Genomic DNA, 15,723 nt, shown 5'->3' with positions numbered 1-15,723 from the left:
ACATTAATACTACACCTTTTCATAAGTTAAAAGTTAAAAAAATCACTTATGAACCTATCCAAACGAACCCTAATAGTTTGATAAAACTTTTTGAAGAGATGTTTCTGCTTTTTAAAAGCATAAGCACCTAGTTTTGCTTTTGATAAATCAAAAACTCATGTGTTTATACTTGCGACTTTTAAAAGTTAGAAATACTTTTGATGAGCTATTATTCGAGGTGAATTATCAGTTCTATCCAAAACATTTGTATTCTAATTTCAAAAAGAAATTTTTAAAATTCCAACAAAAATACAATTAGAAAGTATGCGAATAATAATATGTATAAATATTTATATAAATATAATGACTAATTTAGTAATTAGAGAGGATTTCTTTAAACAATCTCATATTTTTTTGTGCTGTTTAGAAAGATGATGGGTTATATCTTATCTTTATAATTTTTAAAAGTTAGAAATATTTATAAAAATATTTGAAGAGTTAATTTTTAAAATTAGTTTATATTTATTAAAATTAAAAATTTTAACATAATTTAATATATGAATATAAATATTTAGATTTATCCTTAATTAAATTATTAATGTATATCAAATTCTATTCATTATGATCAAAATTTTCTCTCTATTTATATGTTTCATTGTTACTTTAAATTTTAAAATTATTTTACCAAATATAATTTTTATTATATTTATTAAAAGTCAATTTTAATCTAATTTATCAAACATGAGTATTACAACTTTTTAAAAAAATTTCTTTTTAAGACCAACTTTAATAATTTAACTATAAAAAAATATAAAAGTTTTACCAAATCATATCTAATTCTTTTCTGGCTTTAACTTCTTATATATACCCCTTTTTTTTGTGTGTGTGTATTACACTCCACAAATCATGTCTTTTTTTCTTTATTTTAAGTTATGATTATACATTTTCGTAATATTCTATTGCATTGATAACTATTTTAAGTAATTTAGAGTACAAATTTGTACACGTTAAAAATAATGATTTGAAAGGGAGTGAAAACAGAACTCTATTTAAAGCAACCCTATGCAAAGTGCAAACTACACACTACTCCCTAAATAGAACTAGCTAATAAAGAAATAGTTAAAAGAAGTCATGTTTAATTCATGCAATGTTTCAATTAAAAGAAGCAACGGTGGACTAAATCCAAAGCGCTTTTCGCGAAACGAAATCACCTCAAACTCTCAAAGCAACTGCTTAAGTTTTATAATCCTATCCCTCCTGGCGTCTCGGATCTAAATGCGGACGCAGAATTTGAGACTGAAAAAACTGACTTTCACATTTATCATTGTTACATGTAAATATTTTATTTTCAAAATTAAGTATTCATTTGTGTTTAATGTAAAATAAATAATAAAATATTATAAAAATAAATATTTTAAAATTAATGTTTTCTTCTCAACTAATTTTTAAATGATTTTTAATTCAATTTATGTGTGAAAATTAATTATCAAATAATTATGGTATAGATATATTAAATAGCCACTAACATAAAATATATATTAAAATATAACATACATATTAAAAATAAATTAAATAACGTATGTATTTATGTATAATGACTGAATTTAATGATTAATTTTGTTAAACAAATAATATTTTTAATTGTCAAAATATAGATGTAGTACAAAATTTTTCATTTACTAATAGATATTAAAATTGAGTTGAAAAGTTCAAGAATATAACATCAACTATATAAATTTTTTAATTGAATAGTATCATAATATTCTATTTTTGTTAACTTAATTTAATAAAAGAAATTTATTATTGTGCGAGATTAAATTTAATATTTTTTTGACAAAAATTAAATTTAGCATAATTTTTATTTTATTATAGGTTTAAATATAATTTTATAATAAAAACAAATATATACATAGATATATACTTTCAGGTAATTCATATAAACAAATCAAATAGATTTTAATATTATATTAATGTTCTAAATTCAAACCGGTTATATAAATTTTTTGTTTGTCTATCTATGTATTTACACTTTCTCAATATAAATTGAGTCAATTAAATTTGAATTTACATGAATAGTGATTGATAAATAGAAATAAATAGTTTCGATTTAGTAAGAAAACACGTTAAATTTATCCTACCCATAGTAAATCAAAACAACTGAATTCAATTTATATTCCATAATAAATCGACACTACAAGAATAAGGTCGATAGCTACCACAAAAATAATCAAAAAATCATCGCTAATCTGACGCAAAATATAATTTGTTACAGATTATCTACCAACTAGCAACTAATGCTTTCCTTGCTAATTACAAGTTGCAGATCAATGAACAAACAAAACAGTCGCTAATTCATCAACAATTTTTTAGCGACCGAATAAATAGTCACAAATCTATCACTAAATTAAAAGCTAATTCCATAGAAGAAATAGACTAAAAGGTATGTAGTCGCTAATTAGCGACAAACTCTACTGTAACAGACTTATCGCTAAATCCAAGCTAACTTCGTAAACAAAATGGAATGCTTAGTTGACACTAATTAGCGAGAAATTGTTCTGAACCTAACTCATCATAAGTTGTCCGCTATTATAATCGCAAATCTATCACATTTTTTAGCAAATCTATAGCTAATATTTGAAAATTCATAATTAAATTTGTAGGAATTTTGTTGCTAAACCAAAGCTATGATAAATGAGAAAGCAAAGTTATGAAGTAGTCGCTAATTTACTAGGAAATAATATGTAGTAAATTAGTTGTAATACTATTGCAAATGTTATCGCAAATTCCTTTTAAACTAGTAACAAATTGATAAGTATCTCAGTCGCAGTGGAGTCTTTAATTTGTCACCATCATCAACAGTAAGTATGTCGCTAATATTTTCTAGAATATTAGTTAGAATACCAATTTTGTCACTATACTAAAATAAATCTCATATTATTTTTTATTTTAGTCATTGAACAAAAAAATTATAATGCATACATATAAAATTAGCTTATCAAAATTACACATGTTTAAAAGAGTTCAAACCATGTTTAAAGAAATTAGGTATTGAAGCTTGACTTAATAATAACCAAGCCTTTGGACTTGATCAAATGTCTATTTTATCTATTCAATAGCTCTAAAAAACATGACTAATTTAGTAAACTAACAAAGAAAAAGGCTCAGTTATAATATCATGTAAAAGTAAATATTCACTTACTTTCTTTAAAGATATAAATGTGATCCTGCTTCTAAAAAATTCATTATACATTACACATCTCAGTTTCTCATTGCACATTGACCTAAGATTTGACAGTTTATACAGTTTGGTAAATGTATTAAACCACATACTTGCTTCTTTAAAACTGTAGGTATCTATATTAGTATCTATGTTCGCAAACATAGTTAGTTGATTTGCTGAGATATTGCTGTACAAGGTAGAAATATTGTTTTCTTCATCATCCCTCCTTTTTATTGTTGTGCACAAAATATAAAAATAATCTATTTTAGTAAACCTGCAGACATGAACAAGAAAATGAAAAGAAGATAAACCTAAGCATTAGGTGAATCATTTTTTAAAGAATAGTGCTAGTAAATATGTTTCATGTTCAATAGGATATATATATCATAATGAGTTTTTTGAGCCTAATGCGTAATGATTTACTCACTAAAAGTATCAAATAAGCTTAATGTAGTAGAATTATTTCCATGAATAAAAAACAAGAAATAAGAAGGAAAGAAAATGAGAATTCAACCATAAAATAGTGGATAGTCAGCTATATGCTAGAAAAGCTCACAACGAAGCTTTCTTCTCTTTTTCTAACAAATTAACAAATGATAAGTTCTATTAATACTTTGATGCAAAGGGAATTAACTACAAATTTATAACTGTGTATTAGTTTCTAATAATTCAGGTCTCACGAATAATTAAAGTATAAGAAGATTATAAACTACTTAATCAATCAGTAATATATGCTATCAAAAGTAGCAGTTTAAAAGATCACAAAAATCACTTTCAATGAACAAAAAAAAAGCAATAAAATTATAATTTCAAGAACAAAATATAAAATGCTTACCCTTAAAATGGGGAGAATCACATTACTGTGCATTTGTTGACAAGTAAAGTAAATTAAAAATATTCAGGAACAATTTTGGGCAATCTACCTAATTAAATAAATTGAGTGAATCCTTTATCTATATACACAAAACAGAAACTTGTTACGTGCATGTGCATTTTTATGTTTATGTAAACCGTGGGAGCCAACCACGGTTTCAATTTAATACATAAATCGTGGCTATTAGGCATGATTTGTGAATGGAATTCTTCATAAATCGTGGCAAGCTACCACGGTTTACTAAGGGAGGCAAATGCACATAAAACGTTGTAAGCAGCAATGATTTATGAAGGAGTTTGATTAGGCATAAACCTTTGTTAGCTGCAATGGTTTATGAGGAGAGAAATTCTATATATATGTGAGTCAGATTCAAGCTGGTGAAGAGATTATTGTCACAATGGCAAGTGAGGAAGAGAGTTTTCTTGTCTTAGTGCATTGCTCTGGAAAAATCCAAAAAAGCAAAAAATATGGTGTGAAGTTCACTGATAGAGAACCACTGAGTGTTTTCAGCAGTTCATCAAGCACTTTGTCAGATTTGAAGAACAGCATCTTGCAGAAGTTTGGGGTATTTGGTAGCAAGTGGGTGAAGAAGCTATTCTACAAGATTCCCATCGCAGTTGTCTCGACTGGTGTTAAGTATGATACCTTTGTACTAGCGGATGATGAAGATATTAGGGTTCTATTTCATTGTGTTAGGAGTTTTTCGGAGGTCAGAATACACGAGTTGTTCGCGAAGTTGGAGGTTGGTGTCGATAGTTCTGGGGCATCAGCTCCAGTTCATAGCTCGACTGCCGCGGGAGGTGCGTCTAGTTCGATGCCTGTGGTCAGGCCATCTGTTCCGCTGGTCACATCCCCTTCATTCGCGGTTGAGTTAGATCGAACGGAGGTTGTCGGTTCTGTACCTTTGGAGAATCCAGGGGTCTATAAGCAGGCATATGAGGCGGGCACCGGTGGTGGCTTGATTCATGATGTGGAAGGCTTTGGAGAACCGGATCGAGTAGAGAATGAAATGTGTGACGACGACTCCGACCAGGAGCCTGTAGATATCGTTGGGGACAGCGACGATGACACAGGTGCCAATCCACATACACAGCATGGACATTCAAGTTCTGGCACTCAACAGTACCCTCCACACTTCTCCACTCTTAACTTGGAGGCTCTGGGTCAACAGACGGACGGTGGTCCTACAGTTGGGGGCTCTTCTACAGAATTTCAGACTGGGCAATCATTCCAGAATAAAGATGAGGCTATTTTGAGTGTGAAGGACTACAGTATCCGTCGAGGTGTTTAGTACAGAGTCATCGAATCAGATCATCTGAAGTATCATAAAAAATGCAAAGAGTTCGGGAAGGGTTGTAGTTGGTTGATTCACGTAGCGCTACGTGCACGAAAGGGCACTTGGGAGGTTAGGAGGTACAACGGGCCACGAACTTGCTTGGCAACCTCCATTTCCAGTGATCACCGTCAGCTGGATTACCACGTTATCTGTATCGAAAAAGTTACAATTAGGTAAGACCATCAGATTTAACATAAACCAGTCCAAGTAAGAGCAATAACTACATGACTCACATCGTGGACACGCAATCGATCCAAAGTAAGGCGTGTAGACACCACTCTTTGATCCCCTGCATCGTTCCTTGGTAGATATGCAGCCCACCTACAATTTTCATTGAAATCATGTCATAACCAACAAGAACACATGATGTTGACCAAGTTATGAACCGAAAATATTAAACCGTACCTGGATGCAAGCGGAAATCTGAATCCATCAAACCTACTAGGCCTCAAAGTGGGAAACCTTCAGAAAATCTAAGAATGTAGAAGCTGTAGTGGCCCGGCCAAGTTAACAACGTTTCTGTTTGTCCCACGACAAAGACATCTATACAACCAGGCCAATGCCGCCGAGCTCCAGCTATATCTTTCCAACTCGTCCAACGATGCCAAATAAGGCAACCAGCGAAGGTGGACCCGATTTGCATTCTTGTCCGCAAACAGCTGAGAGGAAAACAACATCAGAATATAGGCACGCACGTATATACGCACGATCTCCTCACTAGCATCTGCTGGGAGAACCCGGAACCTCTCATGGAACCATGTGTAGCACACTGTCATCTGCTTGACTTTACTCTGCGGAGGTAACTCCCCAAACAACTCACGAAACCACACCAATGCCGGTCTTCTGTTTTCCATCAAATTCTCAAACTCAGTCAGGCACCCACTGACGGGCTCCCCATCGATCGGCAAACCCAGCTGATATGCCACACCTTGCAAAGTGACAGTGCACTCCCCAAATGGCATATGAAAGGTGTGGGTCTCAGGACGCCACCGCTCAATAAATGCGCTAAGTAGAGGCTCATCAACCCAGAACCAGTGACTGTTCAGCCTAGCCAAATAATACAAGCCGGCAGTCTCCAGATACGGTATAATCCGGTCGTATAAAGGCATATTCTGCTCTCCTAACGCCGCTAATAACCCTAGTAGGCTGCAAAATATGGGTAACAAAATCCCTCAACATACGACCAATACTAATAACATCAACATACCGACTTTGGTTTTCTATTTTCTCTAATAAATAGTAATAATAACAACGAAACAATAGGAATAACAATAATACCAACAGGAATAATTCTACTAACAATAACAATAATTATAATGCTAACACCTCCCAATTCTAGTACAAAATAAAAGTAATAATAATAACTACCATTATCATAATAGTAACAAATCCTATAATAGTAATAATGATACAACTACTACTGCTACTATGAAGTCATAATAACAAATTAAAAATAAAAGTAATAAATGTTAGGAAATTATTTGATTTCCTAACTTATTTGTGGGCAATACATATATTAATTATAATTACAAATTATGCTATTTCAAATTAAATGACTTATATAATGGTGATCTCATTTATTGTTATAAATGCTAAATTGAATAAGTCATTATTACTTTTGATTTGGAATTAAATGAGAATAAAACCGGATATTATCTTTTGTTCCTTAGATAATTATCTTTTTGGATTTTAGATATATTATCTTTTGGGCTTTAGATACTATTTTATTTGGGCTTAAGGGTTTAATGAGTGCCATGCTCAAATATAAATAGACCTTCAGGGTTTCGGTCCCCAATATACCAAAGTCGCCTTTGTTACTCTTTCCCCATCAAAAGAGTTGCAGTTCAGCCTCTTAGGAATACAGAAGGCTTTGGTTGAGGAAGATCGAAAGAACCACAAGATCCAAACTCTTCCAATCGTATGATTCATGTTTATGAATTCAGGTACGCTTCCGCATTATGATATATATATTTTTGGTGATTCAATATGGATGATTTGGGTTATTGAAATTAATTTATTCCAACAAGTGGTATCAGAGCCATCCATAATTGAGCCATTAAAAATATTAATTTTTTTTTATTTCACCGGATCAAAACATGTTTGCGTTGTTCGGATCGAATTCAATTTTGTGAATCCGGTGAATTCGTTATTTAATTTTTAATGTGTATACATTGACCTTATGAATTGCAGTGCCTTCTTTATATGTATTGATTTATTTGTTAATGAATTTTGTACATGTGAATGTACTGCGCCTTTGATTTGTGAATTCAGAAATAAATGTGTATGATGTGTGTGCGTCGTATACTGGTACTATTGCACAAACACAGATTAATTTCCTTTTGTTAATGCCAGTGCCGTGATATTGCAATTCCTTATATAAATGTGTTATCATGTATGATTGTTTATATATATTATCATTGTTTAAGGTATAACTATATATACATGAAACCGAACTGGCGTTTAATTTATATAATAAATAAATGTTTTATTTTTTAAAACATTAATAAAGTATTATTGAATTATAATGATTAATTTTAATGTTAATGGATCAAGAATTTTTGACACATGAGTTATAATCATGTTTTTCTTTAAGGTCTTAAAAGACATTATTAAGATTTAATTCTTTTTAGGATTTAAGTATTTTTTTTTTTGTTTTTTTTTGTTACATAAGGAAACTGGTAACAATTTAAATTAGTATACCCATCTATTTTTATAAAGATTTGGTTTTGAAATAAATTGATTGAACATTATGCTGCCAAAGTAGCCTCTTTTGTGAAAATTGATTTATTCAAAACATAAGGAATATGGTGATATGTAATTCATGCGAATATTGGTCGGCCCAAAAGAAGACCTATATTTGGCCGAATTACATACACATATTAATGGTAAATAAATATTTGGGTAACTAAGAATAAAGTAATACTTATTATTTATGCGAACAATAATCGGCCCAAAGGAAGTTTATTGTTTGGCCAAATAATAAGCATTGCACACTTCTGTTTATTTTCTATTAATTATGCGGTCAATAGTCGGCCCAAAGGAAGGTTATTGTTTGGCCAATTAATAGAAAATATATGCGGTAATAAATAGGTTGCGAAGTTTAAGTTTCCATGTGCGCATTAAGTCGATCCAAAGAAAGGCTTAATGTGTGACAGGAATTTTGACAATATTTAATTACTGCAATGAGAGTATCACTTACAGTTAATTTTTCTATCCAAAGATTGAAAATTAATGTTGTGCTGGATATCTCAATATGGATTTTTACCCATTAATTAACTAATATTTACTGCATGTTCTTTTGTTCTAATCCAGAAACTATGGCTTTAGCTACCAATGTTTCTGCACAAATTAGCAGTATTCCTATACTGAATGGTTCAAACTTTAAATTTTGGAAGGATACCGTGGAGATTGTCCTCGATTGTATGGATCTAGATATAGCTTTTCGAGAGGAGAAACCCACTTCCACTACGAAAAACCTCAATGAGGTTAAAATAGAGAAGTGGGAGAGATCCAATCGAATCAGCATTATGATCATGAAATGCTCAATTCCTGAGGCGTTTCGGGGCTCAATCACTGAGGATAAAGATGCCAAACAGTTCCTAAAGGATGTAGAAAAATTCTTTACTAAGAATGAAAAGGCGGAGGCAAGTAGTCTTTTGAGCAAACTTGTCTCCATGAGGTATAAAGGTAACGGGAACATAAGGGAGTACATTATGGAAATGTCTCATCTTGCTTCAAAATTGAAAGCACTAAAGTTAGAGTTGTCTGAAGATTTACTCGTGCATTTCATTTTGATTTCCCTTCCTGCACACTTTGGGCAATTCAAAGTGAGTTATAACACTTTGAAGGACACTTGGTCCTTAAATGAGCTTATATCTCACTGTGTGCAAGAAGAAGAGAGGCTACAGCAAGATAAGACTGAAAGTGCTCACATGGCTTCATCTTCTCAGTATAAAAGAAAGCGTGATACTACTGCGAATGTGCCTTCTCAGTAGAAAAAGGCTAAGAAACAAGATCAAGTTTCAACTTATTTCTTCTGTAAGAAGGTGGGACACATGAAGAAGGATTGTACCAAATATGTCACCTGGCGTGTAAAGAAGGGGTTGCCTGTGGAGCCGACCGCCAAATGATGCTGAAAGATACACCTATGTGGCAGACGGCAATATAGTTGCAGTCGAAGCTATAGGAACCTTTAGATTATGTTCCACGAGTGGATTTTACTTGGATTTATTAGAGACATTTTATGTACCGTCATTTAGACGGAATTTGGTTTCTGTTTCTCGTTTGGACAAATCAGGTTATTTTTTGTTCGTTCGGAGACAATAAAGTCAATCTCTTCTATAATTCGAATAATATTTGCTCTGGTCATTTGGTGGATAATCTATATAGGCTTGACTTAAATTCCTATAATAATGAAATACTGCAAACGGGTACAAAACGAAAACTAAATGAGAATTCGGCATCATTATGGCACAAACGCCTAGGTCACATCTCTAAACAGAGAATTCAGAGGCTCGTGTCGGATGGAATTCTTAGACCCCTAAATTTGGCGGACTTTGAAGTCTGTATTGAGTGCTTAAAGGGAATAAGGACAAACGAAAGGAAATTAGGTGCCGAGAAAGCTAAAGATGTCTTAGAACTGATACATACCGATATTTGTGGCCCATTCCCTACTGTCTCTTGGAATGGACAACGGTACTTTATTACGTTCATAGATGATTACTCTCGTTATGGGTATCTATATTTAATTCATGAAAAGTGTCAAGCCTTGGATGTTTTCAAGTCTTTCAAAGCTGAAGTTGAACTTCAACTTGGAAAGAAAATTAAAGCTGTCAAATCTGATCGTGGTGGTGAATACTACGGAAGATATGACGGTTCAGGTGAGCAACGTCCCGGGCCTTTTGCTCTTTTCCTAGAGGAGTGTGGTATTGTTCCGCAATACACCATGCCAGGCAAACCTAGCATGAATGGTGTTGCAGAGCGAAGGAACCGAACTCTTAAGGACATGGTGAGAAGTATGATTAGTCATTCTTCCTTGCCTGAATCACTCTGGGGAGAAGCCTTAAAGACCGCAGTGTACATCCTTAATAGGGTACCAAGCAAAGCAGTTAACAAAACCCCATATGAAATTTGGACTGGAAAAAAGGCCCAGTATAAAGCATATGCATATTTGGGGATGTCCAGTTGAGGCGCGACTTTATAGGCCGCATGAAAGAAAATTGGACTCAAAGACAATTAGTTGCTACTTTGTTGGTTACGCTGAGCGCTCACGGGGGTACAAGTTTTACAATCCTGCATCAAGGTCTATTTTGAAACGGGAAATGCGAGATTTCTTGAGAATGTTGAGTTTGGGGGGGGGGGAAGGAAATATTAGGAATGTTGCTTTTGATGAGGATTCTGTAACTAACAATGATCAGGTCCTTGTGCCTATTGTTGTTCAAGATACAGTTATAGTACAAGAGCAAAATGAGAATCCTACTGTAGATTCAGTTATAGTACAAGAGAACAATGAGAATATTGTTGTTGCTTGAGATACTGCTACAGTACAAGAAAATGATGAGAATCCTCATCAACCCCAACCCATACAGCAAGCTCAACAACCTCAAGAAGTGTCATTAAGGAGATCCAATAGAAAAAGAAGAAAATCCATCTATGGTCTCAAACAAGCTTCCCGTTAATGGTATCACAAGTTTAATTAAGTCATTACCTCAGGGTTTTGAAGTAAATATTATAGATGAATGTGTATACCGCAAGTTTAGTGGGAGTAAATACTTTTTTTGGTCTTATATGTTGATGACATTCTACTTGCCAGTAACGATATAAGCTTGTCGCATGAAACTAAGAAATTTCTATCGAACAAATTCGAAATGAAAGATCTTGGTGATGACTCTTTTGTATTAGGAATCGAGATACTAAGAGATTGCTCTCAAGATATTCTTAGATTGTCACAAAAGAACTATATCGAAAAGATTTTAAGTAGATATGTCATAGAAAGTTGTAGACCAATGGACACACCCATAGTTAAAGGAGACAAGTTTAGTCTCAAGCAATGCCCCAAAATAATCTTAAGAAGACAACAATGCATGATAAACCTTATGCATCAGCACTAGGAAATTTAATGTATGCTCAAGTCTACATACATCCCGATATATCATTTATAGTGGGAGTGTTGGGTAGATACTTGAGCAATCCGGATATGGATCATTGGATAGCTGTTAAACGCGTAATGTGTTATTTAGAGCGAACAAAGGATTACATGCTTATTTATCGGAGATCAGAAAATTTGGAGATCATTAGGAACTCTGATTCCGATTTCGATTTCATGGCATATGGTTGCGAAACTTTGTCACTGAGCTTCATATAGTAGATGACATTGAAAGGCCATTAAGGATATTTTGTGACAATAAGTCAGCAGTACTATACTCCAATAACAGTAAGAGCTTGACAAAATCGAAGCATATAGACATCAAGCTCTTAGTTGTCAAGGAGAAAGGTTAAGAAAAACAGATTTCCATAGGACATATAGGAACAAAGTATATGCTAGCAGACCCATGAACCAAGGGATTGATCCCTAAAGTCTTTCATGAGCATACTGCTCGGATGGGTATCAATATTTGTGATGTCTTGGTTTAGTGGGAGTTTATTTTATGCTATATGTCCTATGACAGATATTGAATTATTTTTCTGCAGAATTAAGTTGATGGTTTATTTCATATTATGTGAAATGTTCATTTTGCAATATTTGTATTGTGTTTGATCTCAATAAAGTTGGACCAGCTGGAAATAGACATGCATGAGATCACTTGGCATGTAATTTCCATATTACTCATCCAAATTTGATCTATGTCGTTAAGTATATTAGGATGGTGATTGACGTGGTTTAGTCACGGCATTTAATGTGATAAAAGCTGCGGTAGTTCCATATCTAATGTATGAGACGGACCAGATTGTTAAAATAATGATAGAAATAGCATTCAGATGCGCGCATAAAGTTTATAAAGATGTGATTATGTCAAGAAATAATATATGTATAGCCCAAGTGGGAGATTGTTAGGAAATTATTTGATTTCCTAACTTATTTGTGGGAAATACATATATTAATTATAATCACAAATTATGCTATTTCAAATTAAATGACTTATATAATGGTGATCTCATTTATTGTTATAAATGCTAAATTGAATAAGTCATTATTACTTTTGATTTGGAATTAAATGAGAATAAAACCGGATATTATCTTTTGTTCCTTAGATAATTATCTTTTTGGATTTTAGATATATTATCTTTTGGGCTTTAGATACTATTTTATTTGGGCTTAAGGGTTTAATGGGTGCCATGCTCAAATATAAATAGACCTTCAGGGTTTCGGTCCCCAATATACCAAAGTCGCCTTTGTTACTCTTTCCCCATCAAAAGAGTTGCAGTTCAGCCTCTTAGGAATACAGAAGGCTTTGGTTGAGGAAGATCGAAAGAACCACAAGATCCAAACTCTTCCAATCGTATGATTCATGTTTATGAATTCAGGTACGCTTCCGCATTATGATATATATATTTTTGGTGATTCAATATGGATGATTTGGGTTATTGAAATTAATTTATTCCAACAATAAAATGATAATAATAATTATAATAATAATTATAATAATAATAATAGTAATATAAATAATAATAATATTAATAATAATAATAACTAACCTCTTCGTCGATGTATCCAGCCACGTGAGCAATGCTATTTAGTCGATACAAGCGAGCTTCGTCCTCCATGGCTCCACCATCCAAATCTCACCAAAACCTTCCAAACCTCTCCCTGAAACTCTCTCAACCCCCAAGCTCTTTCAATTTTTGTTTCAGCACAAATGATCCGTCATGACCATCAACAGATTATGTATTTATACTACTTAGCATGTAAACCGTGGGAACTAAGGGAGATTTACGTTCAAGGCCTTCTCTTCATAAACTGTGGGAAGCAACCACGGTTTATGCCTAAGTTTTTTCCTTCATAATCCGTGGTAGGTAGCCACGAATTATGCCCAATCTCTTCCAACCATAAACTCCCGTAGCCTCCAATGATTTACGTAGAAACTGGAAATCGTGGTTAGCTCCCACAGTTTACATAAAATTAAAATTGCACATGCACGTAAGAAATTTCTGTTTTGTGTATTCAGGTAAATGATTCACACAGTTTATTTAATTAGGTAGATTGCCCAATAATTTTCTTTGTAGTTTTGTCCAATTATGCATGTGCTGTCAAAACAGTTATTTGACCTAAGCATTTATAGATTTTGTGCATATGCTTCTTTTATTCAAAATATTAGTTTTGTCTATAGAAAATAAGGAATTAATTGCTATTTCAATAAATAGCAACCAAATTTAGCAGAATCATACTCTTTCAAGACTCAACCAACCAAATTCCATCAGAATAATTAACATTTACGTTTTACCTTTTTTTGTGTTGACAATTTGATCTTTTTTACTGAAAATTTTCATCTTAGTATAAGTGATAACATGCACCCAATAGAATATTTAAACATCAAGAGACAAAAGAAACAAAAAAAAAAAAAAATTAATTTCTATATTGAAATAATAAGCAATTGAAAATGACATATCAGATTCAATGGAGCTACTAGAAATTCATAAAAATTATATTTATACATTAAAATTATATTTAGCATATACAAATTATTCAAAAAATAGCATAAAATTCATATCCATTTAGAATTTTTTAACTTTATTTTTTACATGCAGTACCATTCCAACAATATAATTAAAGAAAAATAAATAAAAAAATTAATTTACAAAGACAAATTGAAATTAAATATCAATACTATAAGGCACTAAATACAATTGCCAACTGAGCTAATGCATATTGATTCAGTTAGGAGAAAGTGGTGCATACATAGTAAATATTGTGCAGTAATGATTCTTCTATTTTAAAGTGGCTTTTGATCAGAGTCCTGCAAAATCAAAATCATGTTTTCAATTTTTGATTTGAAATACCGGAAAAAGAGGTTAAAAAATTTTGATATGGAAGCAAAATAAGTGATATACTTTAATATGGTAATTTTTGGTATTTTTTAAAATTGTGGGAGTACACAAATCGGACCCTCCAATTTGTGTTTAAAAAAGTGAAAAAAATTCATAGTACACAAATCGGAGGGTCCGATTTGTGTAAAAAAATTTGAAAAAACTTAAAGTAGATAAATCGGACCATGAAAGTTGTTTGATTTTAAAATTTTGCTTAAGAAATCGCATGGTCCGACTTGTGGTTGGGCACATATGAATTTCGGAAGCTAGAAATCGGACCCTCCAAATTGTTTGTTGTTGTCAATTTTTTCACGAAATGGAATATCCAACGCAACTCGGACCATCCGAGTTGTTCTACTGACACCACATGGCTGTGAAGTACCTATATTCCCCATGTTTGAGTTCAACACCATTCTTACTTCCATATTCAAATTAAAAAACGGGAAAAAGACGCTTATACGTATGTTTTCAATTTTTGAAATTAAACACTTTTTTAAATTGATATAACTTGTCTTGTTTTTTGAGTTACTATTTTTTTTTTCAAATTTTTATTTTGATTTTTTTGAAAAAAAATTAAGTTTTAAAAAATCTTTTATAAGATAGATAAGATTTTTTTAAATAAATATAAAAAATTTATGTAAATGTCAACGATCTTATATTAAAATAAATAAATTAAAATAATTTGTATTACTCTTTTAAATTAAAAATATTTTTATAATTTATGTTTCCATAATCAAAATATTACAAACCAATTCATTTTAAATATAAATTATTGGATACTGATACTTGAGCATTATGAGTGATTTTCTTAGTTATTTCATATAGAAAATTAATGTATTATGTTCAATTATGAAGTGTTTTGGTACTTAATTTAGATATTACTTTGATTGTTTTGAGTTAATGAATTTTGTAAGAAATAATAGAAATAGAAGTAACAAAAGCACTAATAGAAAAAGTACACTCCCAAAGTGGCAAAAGAACGAAAACAAGACTAATAAAAAAAGCATATCCCCAAAATGGCAAAAGAATGAAAACAAGTACAAGAGAAGTGGCGTGTGTGTAAGGAAGGGGTGTGCGAACTCAAGTGTGCTTGGCGTGTGGCTAGCATACCTAAGAAGTGGCATGCTGGGCCACTAACCCAGAGGGCATTTCAAGCCTCAAAAGTGGCGTGGGAACTGATGTGTGGGTGGCGTGTCTCACTCCACACGCCTTCGAGTCCCAATTTCCTGCAATCTTGGCGTGTAGAGTGGCGTGTAAGGGAAGTGGCACGCTGGGCCATTCTTACAAACT

The 15,723-nt window shown here is 32.4% G+C and overlaps 1 protein-coding gene across 1 annotated transcript; it reads left to right on the top strand.

Annotated features, from left to right (window-relative positions):
- Window positions 1-4,470: 4,470 nt before the first annotated feature.
- On the top strand, window positions 4,471-5,364 carry LOC110269376 (uncharacterized). The gene has a single exon (XM_021117169.1). It carries the CDS (start codon window positions 4,471-4,473, stop codon window positions 5,362-5,364), a length of 894 nt encoding a protein of 297 aa, XP_020972828.1.
- The last annotated feature ends 10,359 nt before the right edge of the window (window positions 5,365-15,723 follow it).

This window comes from Arachis ipaensis, chromosome B3 (assembly GCF_059453495.1).
Source record: "Arachis ipaensis isolate K30076 ecotype BB chromosome B3, ASM5945349v1, whole genome shotgun sequence".
In the NCBI taxonomy this organism is placed as follows: Eukaryota; Viridiplantae; Streptophyta; class Magnoliopsida; order Fabales; family Fabaceae; genus Arachis; species Arachis ipaensis.
Note: the sequence above shows the minus strand (reverse complement) of the source record. Positions and strands in the feature narration are given on the sequence as shown.

Excerpts from the sequence above, each read along its gene's own strand:
- LOC110269376 (XM_021117169.1), top strand. The coding sequence starts at position 4,471 with ATGGCAAGTGAGGAAGAGAGTTTTCTTGTCTTAGTGCATTGCTCTGGA.